The 11,778-nt window shown below is 40.7% G+C and overlaps 1 protein-coding gene across 2 annotated transcripts in view; it reads left to right on the forward strand.

Annotated features, from left to right (window-relative positions):
- Nucleotides 1–10,033, forward strand: part of HECA (HECA ribonucleoprotein granule regulator) — a 242,980-nt gene extending 232,947 nt beyond the window's left edge. For both annotated transcript variants that reach the window (XM_086927562.1, XM_086927561.1), the window contains exon 4: nucleotides 5,630–10,033. In XM_086927562.1, the coding sequence (XP_086783688.1) occupies nucleotides 5,630–5,794 (165 nt within the window). In that variant the 3' untranslated portion in view covers nucleotides 5,795–10,033. The remainder of the gene's footprint in view (nucleotides 1–5,629) is intronic.
- The last annotated feature ends 1,745 nt before the right edge of the window (nucleotides 10,034–11,778 follow it).

The raw sequence follows: 11,778 nt of genomic DNA on the forward strand, positions 1-11,778 counted from the left end.
ATGCCATTAAAGTGAATGCGCAGTATTTGTGCACTTTTACAAAAAAAGCATCTGTTTGTCCAGGTGACAAAAAATGCTTTTTTTGGTATAGTGTCCCATGCTGCGGTTTAACTTTAATAGTGGTTGCGCACCTTTCTTTAGACAAGCCATGTCTAAAGAAAGGGGTAAGGCTGACATTAAAGTGAAAGCGAAGTATGGGGCACTTGTAAATCAAAAACTTAACAGATAGTAGGCAATAGCTGCGTAACCTTGTGCAAACTTTTAGAGAAACGCTGCACTGCGCTTCCATAGGGCGCACCACTGAAGCCACTCCTTCTGAACAGTGGGATTTGTAGCAGGGGAACCTGGCCAGAAGTTACTGGGTGACCACCCACACATTGCACACTGCAATCTATGCATGGACAAAACATAGTACTTTCTACATCTATAATCATCAAAAAACAACAGCTGCAATGTCACACCACACCTCTGCCCCTTCTTCATTATACCTCAATATAAGCAAAGTGGAAAAACTGCCCTTCTCCATCTGCCAGCCGTCTACTGCACTGGACCCATAGAAAATTTAGCTAGGCTATTGCTTATTTTGAGGAATCCTCATACGCAATAGCCAGCGGGTTTCGTTCCTCAAAAACTGCTTCATCAGGGCATGGAAATATGTAACTGGAAAATTCTACATGCAAAAACTTTTGCATTCAAGCAGATACGCACAATTCATCGTTAACGCAATAGCAAAACACAGAACAAATGACAAACAATTCCTTTGGTCCGATATACGAGAAGAACTGTATGATTGAACACAAAGAAATATTGTTAAAATAGAGGATTTTAGATTTGAAATCATATCTCAGAAATATTCTTGTGTGTACTTGGGATATGGAATATGCGCACCACATATCAACACACGTGATTGTCCCTCCTTCGCAGCGCAAATTGCCTGCTGTTAATTTATTGTCAACCAGATGCAGAAGCTAGAAGGCTTTCACTGTTGGGTGATGTGTGGGGCCGGTGTGGGGTTATACTTCTCTACAACTTATCTGGGCAACATCACTTTCTAATACGGTATTTCGAAAATTTCCCTAGAAAACCAGAATTGCGACGCATAAATCGCTAGCGCCCTAAAGCGACTGCGATGGCTGAGGCAAAAAAAAGAACAACAAAAAACCCCAAAATAAATAGGGAAAAGAGAGTTTCACGCAGATGTGCGCACACAAAAATCAGAGGAAAGTATGCCAAGTTGGCACGCAGGCGGGCGCGGCTGGCTGGACCCACACTGAAAATGTGTCTTTCTTCTGGGGCACACTAACAAACGGAAGGGCCTGCTGGCTCCACACACACAGAAAGTAGGCCTCGGCTTAGCCTGCACATTTTCAAATACCTGGCAATTCCCCCCAGCCCCCAACCCTCCCTACATGCTGTCGCCTTCTCTAAATAAACAAGAGCCGCCTTTGTTTAAATTAGAAAAAAGCCATCTTGCAGGGTACATCATCAACAGATTTTTTTGTTCTCCTTTTGGTTTGCTGTATCAATCATGCATGGCTAAGGGCCTGGCGTGGAAGGCGGGCCTCCTCTCTGTGTTCAGCTCTAGTCTTTGATCTCCGGATTCATCACTCCAGGCCTGGAGCACGGACAGCCCATTCACTGGCTATGAGGGAGGGAGTGTACTTTACACATACTAACCGGAGAGTGTGTGTACACACGAGAATGAGAGGCAGAGGGAAAGAATGAGTGAGTATGTGAGAGAGACCCGTAAACGGGAACAAGAAAAAACAATGTGTTCACACAACGTAGAGGGAAAATAATCCACTTAATATGCACGCATGCCACAGGCAGAGCTGAGAGTGTGTTTATACACACACACACACACACACACACACACAAACGACGACATAAAATAAGCTTAAAAATAGGGATAAACAGATAGTAAATGAAATAGTGACACCATGAGATAGAGAAACAAGCTTCCGAATAAAGCGCTCCAATACCTTCGGGTCGAGTTCACGCTATATAAATCTGCAAAAAAGAAACCGGCATGAGAAACGAAAGTAAAGTCTCGTAAAGGAGAAGGAGGTAAGCCCGCGAGTAGTGTGCGCGCGCTTGGGAGAGCAGTCTTCATTTTTCAAGCACTGCACTCGTGCTTGTGGTGCGCCGCTTCTCGCTCCCGCAATGGTTAAAGGCCCTCCTAGAGCAGCGCATGCGCACTGCCTAAGCGAGACCTAAAAAGCAGACGCTGTGACGGGTCCCTATCAGGCACTCCATTTTTAGCCCTCACGCTCAGGATGAAAAACAAATCTTATCTCTGTAGCAGCATCACTATTCACTGCCTTTGATATAACTTCAAAGAAACTCGTTATAGTTCTTTCATAGTCTCATCATTTCAGAACTGAAGCATTTTCAATAATATATACAATGAAGCAACCATAGTTGTTGCTTCTTTATCTTATGCAACTAAAAACCAGTGGCAAAGCCAATAGTCCTGGCTTGCTGGTGGTGTAATTTTACTTGTTGTATGATAAATCTCGATGCAATGACAGAAGTAGTAATTTACCAGTCGGGTGGCACACTATGCTAAGCACAGATTTTTTGCTTACTTTTTAAGCCACACTCTAATTACATCGGACACGCCCCTTTTAGAGACACCACCAGTTTTTTCATCCCACTTAAAGCATTGGGAGTAGGGTGATCGGACTGTACTTGTTTTCAAAAGAGTTGTCTAGTAACACCCTTTTTAGTGAAGGAGTGATAAAGCCATGTTTATTTTCCAGTTCCACTCCTATAGAGATTTAAAATGTCTGTGAAGCAGGATGTACAATGGAATAATTTGGAGCTCGGATCATATCGTCCAGAGAACCAGACCTAACTTTCTGAATAAATTCTTCTGTCATTGGACAGGTAAAGACAGGTCTGGGTGTGTAAAAGTCTTCGGTACGCTGAAATCGTCTAAATGAAAGGTTATTGCTAGTTTACCACAGAATTCGTGATGGGCTTTTACTTTAGTAGTACAGCAAGCAGGTTTCAAGAAGTTTGTCAATATTCAGAATAGTTGTTCACAAATTCCCTTCTTGGGCATTGCTGTTGTGATAATCTAAGTTTTCCTCGAACAGAGGGTTTTTTGAATGTGTACATTTGTCCGTTATAACAGGGTGCATCATCCACGTGGAACTCTTCCACGGCTGTTGAAAACGAGGAACCTTGATATGTTCTTTTTACAGTGTGCCAGCCAATGCACGATTTATTTAATTCAAAGCAAGCCTTTAATCCTTTTGTTGGCCTTATGCATTACTCTTTGTTTGCAGAATTAAACAAATGCCTTATTTCCTCTGGGATCTTGTAATTCTGCCCCAAATTAACTTCTTTTACTGTTTAGTAATATGCTGCTGCTGTAAATCTGCCTTTTTCACATGGTCACACCAGATTCTTTGCTTTTTACCTACCTGGCCCTATATTTATGTTGACTTTTGCCACTTTGTCCCTTCTAACCAGTAGTTCTAATCTGTTCTCCCCCATAAAACATGTTTGCATTGGCTTATTCCTAACTGGCATATTTAACTTGCCTATAAGTCCCTAGCATATGGTACAAAGTGTATCCAGGGCCTAGAAGTTAAATGCCAGCATGTCCCAGCCACAATTAGTCTTGAATATGTGTGATTATATGTGAAATGCCACCAAGGAGCAAAGCAAAGGGTAACCTGAATAGGCTAAGATAACTCATTTGAGCTTCACATGATATGCAGGGTGAGGACTGTGGGCGCTCCTTTCGTGTGTTGGCCTTGAAGCTCTGGATTGCGCTCCCCATCTCCATTCGCAGTAGAAAGTCCTACCTGCCTTTTCGGAAAGCTGTGAAAACATACCTTTTCCCTCCGTTATAAGCTGTCTCGTTCTGTGAACTGCTTTGCAGTTTTCTGCTCTCAGTGCCGGGACACCCCTTTGCTGAGGTATCTGTGTGCTCTATAAAAATCTATAACATAACATCCTTGTTTAGATAAATGTGTCAAATCCTGCTTGAATTCCAAATCCTGCTTGCCAGATCTGCTGGGTTCACAATTAACACTTGACCATACTTAAAAGGGAAGAGAAGAGGATGCGATGCCAAGACAGTTTTTGTGGATCCACTGTCTGGTTGCTCAAAGACTACTATTGTCTTCCACGATTTCTGTCTCCGAGTTTACAAATCATCCTTGGGGCACAATTGAAAGGGAAGAGAATAGGATGGCGAGAGAATTCTTGTGGATGCACTGATGCTGAAGGGCTCTGCTTTTGTCCTTCCAGTCTTCTGTATCTGGGTTTATTGTAGGTACAGTGGCTGTGTCAAACTGAATTTTAGGGTTAGCTGTGAGAGGGCACTAGGATTACCATAGTACACTCCCTGCATACCCCCCCATCCCTTAGTGCCCAAGTTTATTTTGGCTGAAGACTTTTGCTATCCTGAAAATGCCCAAAGTGGGTAGAATTGGCGCTGGGAACAATTTCCCCATTGGTTAGGGTATGCCTAGGAGTCATTCCATCCCACTATCTAATGCCAGGCATAAACGTGGCACCTCCAGGCACCCACTTCAGTACACTCTCTGGACCTGCCAAAGGTGACAAGTGAACTGGACCTGCTGACCTAAGAGGAGCTCCAAAGGACTGCACCTGCTCCTGTTATAGTCAACAAACACGAAAAGATGATGGATGAGGTGCTGAAACTTTTCAACCACTCACCCCCAGTCACAGATCTGGGTTTAATCCATTGTTTTATTTGCTCACTATGCCACCCCAGTTTGGACCCAGCCATATGCAAATCAGTCTTGACCCTGTTCCTCATAGGAACAGTCCAGCCTGAACTTCCGGGTCAGATCCTCCTGGGCTGAAAACAAGCATCCTGGGACCGGATTTGGGGTATTAACCCCTCATCAGCCAGGCTAGCCTGAATCCAGTGGCATAGCAAGTGAGAGACCTACGTCTGGGCATACCCCTCACCACTTATGGCGAACATAGCAAACAAAACAAGATGGTGGACGGAGTGCTGAAACCTTTTAACTATTCACCCTCAGTCACAGATCTGGATTTAATCCATTGTTCTTTTGCTTATTTTGCCACCCCAGATTGGACACGGACATATGCAAATCACCCTTGAACCTGTTCCTCATGGGAACAGTCCAGCCCGGAATGTCATGCCAGGTCCTCCATGGACCGGAAGCAAGCATCCTGGGACCTCTTATACCCAGGGCAGAAGAAGTAGACTCCATGGGTCAGTTGACTGACTGCTTGTGTGGCTACAGGGAGATAAAAAGCAGCAAGGGCCCTTCTCCTGTAAGTACCAGGGCGTGAGCGCAGGTTGATTTAGTGACTTTGAAGTTTCACTCTGCCATGGGTTCTGCTTATTCCTTGAGGTGAGTAGTCACCAGGCCCAAATATGAATCCAGTTTCATAATAATAATAATAATAATAATAATAATACACATTTGTAAAGCGCGAACAATCACCCGTAAGGGTCTCTAGGCGCTAGGGGCCATCAGGAACAGCTGTAATGTTGTCCCTCCTCACAACTCTTGTTCTTTAGCCAGACTTTTTCCATTTTGTCTGCTTGACTATCCGTGCTTAAAAAATAGCAGGTTTTTCTAATCTGGTGTTTTCTTTTTTTCTCTGATAGGCTCGACTAAACTGTAAGCACTGTGGGAAGCCTGTGGTTGATGTCCGCATTGGAATGCAGTACTTCTCCGAATACAGCAATGTGCAGCAGTGCCCGCATTGTGGCAATCTAGACTACCACTTTGTCAAGCCATTCTCCTCATTTAAAGTTCTGGAGGCTTATTGACGAAAGCTTTGTTTTTAGTATTGGCTATTTTTTAGGTATTGCTACTTTGTTACGTATCTTTTATAGGAACTATTCATCGACAAAAGTAAATTCTTTTCTATCTAAAAAAACACTTTTACATTACATAGCAGTATGTTGCAAAAACATATAAAACTTATAAATGGTATCAGCTGATCCAAATTCAGATTCCTCCTAGATGGAAAAAGTAAGCTATTGTATGACGAGTGAATGTAAATTGGTGCCAGAAACATTTTAAAAATAGTTTCTATTTTTTTGCCATAATGTTTGCGATATTTATCTAAACTAGCATTTTCCCCGCTTGCCTAGCACTTTGGAACACAGTTCTGTTTTACCAGTATTCAAAACATGATAAAACATTTATACCAAAATGTATTTTTTCTTATGAGGCCATTTGCTCTGGAAATTAGTTTTTCGTGTGGTGTAGTTTTTTTTGTTGTTGTTGGGAGAATGAGGTTTTTATATTAGGTAGCTAGAGGATATGAAATGAGAACGGGTCAATTTTGCAATGTCTTTTTCAATTTTTTTTCTTTCACCTAAAGGCCAGGCAGGAAGGGGCCAATCCTTACCATGCACTTTGTTATGAATTACAGATATGTGTCCCTTTTGGATTCCATGAGAGCTGAGCTCAAGGTGAGATATGGTTGTTCTCAGGCAGTTCCCATAAAATCATACTGACTGCATTTTTTTCAGTGCAATCTATATGTTGCTTTACTGATATATTTGATTTTAGTACAATCCAGTTTGTTCCTCATTTGAGAACAAATGTGCTTTAGAAAAAGAAGTACAGCTGCAGTATTGTCCCGATTGTGGTATTGAAGAGGAGCTGGAACGATGGCAACCTAAGACCAATTGACAATGATTATGTCTAAATTGACAAGCGGTTAAGTGTTAATTTGGGAAGTGATACGCTATGGAGTACAAACTCCCAAATGCTGAAACCAGTAGCAGTGCAGTGTCTCTACTCTTGAATTCCTAAAAGTATGCTGGTTTTGCATTTCTATTCAAGGAATGAGAGAGGGTGCTGATGGTTCACTGTTTTGTGATTAGTGCTGGGAAAATGCCTACTCTTGTTTGAAATAATAATTCGTTTTTCACATATTGGTACGTTGATGACGTGGGTTTTTTTGTCATACTTTTTTCGGGAGCTATGTAGCTGTCCCAGGGACAATTTTAAGAAAAAGGCTGTGGTATCCTGTGCATTTTACAAAGGGATATAAATAACATGAATTCCAATTTTCTCTGTTCTGAATTAAATTGTGTACATTACATTTTTGAAAGGCTCTCTCACCATAATAGCAGGCCAGTTTTCATAATGTCAAGTTTACTTCTTCCCCTGATTTTTAAAATATGTTAACTGAATTGTATCATAGAGGATATTAATTAAGATAAATTAAGGTGTACTTACAGAGAACACAATTGTTGCAGCCATACAAAGTGTACATTAATTGCAAAACTTAAAAACCCACTACTTTTTAAAAAAAATATTTTATTTGCATTTCAAAATAATGCATCATAACTTTCAGCAAGTATACAAAATAGATGTTGCACAATATCCTTACATCAGAAAAAAAAAACACTACTTTTAATGGGAGTAGGAGGAGCTTCAAGTTTGCAATGCTTCCATTCTGGAAAGATTATGGTGGTCCGGGCATCATCAAACCGGCCATGGATGACTTCGATTGAGTCATGTCTACGGCAATGGAACATTGGAATGAATCAAGGCGTATTTAGAACTGCTCAAGGGTGCCATAAAAATTGCATTCTTTATTGTTCTCTCTTCCACTACAATATTAAGGCTGTATTCCGCCTTTTAAAAACATTTTTTTAAAGCCAAGGCATACTAGAATACTTACAAGTTATACACTTTTAAAAAGAAGACGTTTCACATTTGGGCTTTGCAGGGCTCATAATCAACGTTGTGACTTAGGCCTGCAGTATATTAAAAATAAATATACTCTTCCTGACATTTGGCTCAGTTGACAATCAGAAATATGTCCAGTTGAAAGCAAATGTCTAATGCTCCCTTGGCAATTCACACTCCGTCATTATTACTAATCCATTAAAGGAACCACCATTTTGTGGCCTACGGCACTCGTTTAATGGACTGGCATTCCTGGGCTACCTTTCAAGCGTACAGTTAGAAAAATATGAAGCATATATTTGAAAAAAACTTTTGTTGGCAGTTTCTAAACCTTTTTTCTAAAACACACAAGCTATCCCAGACGCAACCTATTTTTAGGTTGAGCCTAGGCAGCACGCATGCACTGTCTGCAAGACTTGTTATCTCCTCTATCGGCTTTTGGCATGCCCATGAATTGCCATTTGTTTGTTGTTGTGCCATTTAGAAATACAGGGTTTTTATTGTTTCATTGGGTCTGATTCTCTCGTCTTTGCGTGCTTGGCCAGGCGATTTCACTCACTGTTTACTTGCATTGGCCATCCCAATACGTCTCTTCAACTCCTGCAAAGTGGCAATTTCTGTCCGGTAGCTGCTGAGCTATGCCAGTAGCTCTAACTCAAAAAAATGCGAGACCTATTGCATTCCTAATACTCATTCCATTTGCATCAGGAAAAAGGCTCGATTCCTCTGCAACATAATGAAAGAAGTGAGAAAAAGACATAGTGAGGGTCATCTTGTTGGTCCCTGTTTCACCAGGAACTGTGTTCTATAAATGAGGTTCGGGCAATCCATTTTTTTGATTATATGCTAATGTTTCCAGACCCATTTTGACATAAAAAGCTCAAAAAAGTGCTGTCATGGAGCAGTCATGTAGGAGCCAGCATTGAAGCATTTTGAACTACTGTGCTAGCAACACCAGAACAGTTCTGCTGACAGTGACCCTGGCCGAAGACGTACCGATAGAAAAAAGATAGAAACAAGTAGATTGCCTAAGGGTTATTACTTCTTTTGCATATTCATGTTCTTAAAATAAAAAGTGCATGTAATTACACTGCAAAACATAAATAAGGGTTTTTTCCCTGTCCTCCAGTTTGCTATTTCTAATACAAATAATACATTTCTCAGTAGAATATCAAACTTGCGCTTGGAAAACCTCGCTTTGCAGACGACTACAAGTGTTATTAATCCACTTATTAGTAATAATAAGTGACTGTGGGCGAGAAGAGTATAAGAAGTAATCTGCAAAACGTCAATGTATTGATGGCTGGTCGCCTCAGACTCAGTAGACTTGCCTTTTTTTCTTGGAAATTCTAAATTCGGCTTAATTTACCTACACTGATGTTGTTTTACAGATTTGTAAGATACCTTTTAAAATGAAAAGTTAGAGTTTCTTTTAAAGTTAATGTTAGTAGATGTTCAAAATCAAAACAGGAATTAATTCCCAGAAAGGTCCCTGTATTAATATGCATTGCCAAAACATGACGTACAGTTAGTTATCTTGCAAAAATGCATTTAGTAAAAGAAGTGAGTTAATTATATTCCCCATTACAGTTATTTCCCAAGACTGGATTCTGTTTTGGTTTCCTTTTTATGCACATCTAAAAGAAGTAACATTTGTTTAACTGTTAAGTCAAGAACAGTAAAAATGTCTCTGTAGGTCAACTGATAACCCATAATGTATTTTTCTTCAAAGATAGCTATATTTAACTTGGGATAGTATTTATGGTGAAGGAAGGGCCAAAATGAAATATAAAAGCAACGTATCATTCTTTTTACTGTTGGACCGAGGAAAGAGAAACTGAGGGGTAACTGTCAGCAGTGATTTCTTCATTTTTATTTACTATCTGGATTGCACTTTTAGAGTCACTTGGCAAAATGTATGCTAGGGGAAAATGTGATATTTTTTTTTTCTTTCGCTCTGCCAATTTTTTCATGCTTTTGGCAGAACTCTTGTTTGGGAAACTGGGCAGTCTGTCTAGGTGTTGAGGTTTGGTGAAGTTACGTGGTTAGAGAAATGCGGGTAATTTGTTGCACAATAAATGTGAACGTAATGAGCAACTTTGCTGCTCAGCGAGGATCAGGGAAGATTAATAGTAAAGGTGAAAAGTGGTGAAGCTGAGAAAAATGTGTAAAGGCCAGATTAACACTTTTCTTGTTGCTTATAATGACCATTTGCCTGACCATTGTTAAGAAAAAGAACGAATTAATGTTGGCAACATTAAACTGTTTTATTCACTTATCATTTGTGCTTTTTGATGAGTTTTTATATGTTGGTGATTTTTCTGTGTCAAAAACGGTAATAAAAGGTTCAGAAGCAAGACTTTGTTAAGGAGTTGTCATATCGCATGCATTTGTGTCATGTAATGGGAGGGATGGTGAAGAGGGAAGCAGGGTCCAGAGGGGCCAAATTCAGATGAAATCCATCATTTATGTAAATAATATATTTTAAGGCACTAATGCACTATCCTAGCGCTGGGATGCCTCTGGGTAGCTACGCGCTCTAGAAATACTAACCAATAATAATAATAATCCACCCAGACCGATTTTTATTTTTATTTTGTATAACTCCACTGGACATGTCACTACCGGAGGACTGCAAATGGAACTTGGTCAGAAGTGCCCTCTAAGAGCTACAGACCAGTGATGGACTCAGTACAGTGGATGACAAGTGGTGAATGAAAAGAAACATAAAGGCATGTGCAGGCCGCTAAATCCCCAAAGCCTTCAAGACAATGCAGACACACAAAATGTATTGGTACCCAATCCATTGGTACTCATTTTATTAACTATAGCATGATGAAAGGTTGACTGGATCTACCGGAATATGAATCTGTGGCAATAGGGGTCAAAGACAGATCATCAGAGTGGGATCTATCAGTCCACTGAGCCATCAGACCTGGTTCAACATCCCCGAACCCCAAGTAGTGAAAGGGTGTAAATCATCTCATGTTATAGCTAGTTTATGTTCATGCGTAAGGGTGATGGACTAATCTGTGGAAAACCTACACATCGCCTCTGCCGCTCAACATGGTTAGTTGCTGGTTTTACGGAATGGGGCAACAAAGCCTTTTTTGTAGCCAATTCTTTTTGCGAAATCGCTCTGCATTATGTACTAGAGAATGAAAGTCTAATTGGGCTGTGCCTGGTTTCAGACCATGTCTTGCATGATTTACACTGACATCAGCTGTTCAATCCGATAGGTACTCTTTGGACTAAAATTGAATACCTGTATGTAGAAACACCCTTTATATATATATATGCACTTGGTCTACTGCAAAAACACATTTTCTTTTCAAATAACCTGTCTCCTGCAGTTTTCAGAGAGCTTTTTCGTCCATTTTGAGATTAATCCCTTAAAACATGCACAGCACTTGAAATGGCAGCAGATGTAGTCCTCGTCTCCTAAGCTTCATACACTTTTTAAGCATGTGTGTTCTCCTCTAACTGCAAAGCAACATTTGCAGCTAAAAGTAAGATTGCATGTGTATCTGCATTAGCTGATGCTTGTAATCACAGAAAGTACCTAAAGTCATATTTCACACATGAAATTCTCCTGGGTGGTACAAAAACAGGAATAGGGAAGGAAATCATTGAATCAGTAGGAGACAACAAGGCCATCAAATGTGGAGCAAGGGGCTGATCCAAACCCCACTCTAGGCACATGGCATGTTTTGGAAACAATAGGTCTGCTTACAGGCTTCTAAAGTTACCTGTATCCAAGACACTGGTGTCCTGAAGGGGAAACAGCATTTACATCGCATGGGATACATCGCACACCATTACAACGCGGTTGTTACAATGAATGCGTTGTTACATCACAAACCATTACATTGCAAGTCGTTACAACGACTTGCTGTAGGGGCGCACTGGTATTGGATTTACAATCCAACACCTTCCCTACTGTTGCACAAACTGGAGTAGGAATAGAAAATTATCGTATTCCTAAGTCCAGCGCGCCCCCTACAGCAAGTTGTTGTAACGACTTGCGATGTAATGGTTCGCGATGTAACAACAGTCATTGTAACTACCGCGTTGTAATAGCATGTGATGTATCGCATGCATA

This window comes from Lissotriton vulgaris, chromosome 6, assembly GCF_964263255.1.
Source record: "Lissotriton vulgaris chromosome 6, aLisVul1.2, whole genome shotgun sequence".
In the NCBI taxonomy this organism is placed as follows: domain Eukaryota; kingdom Metazoa; phylum Chordata; class Amphibia; order Caudata; family Salamandridae; genus Lissotriton; species Lissotriton vulgaris.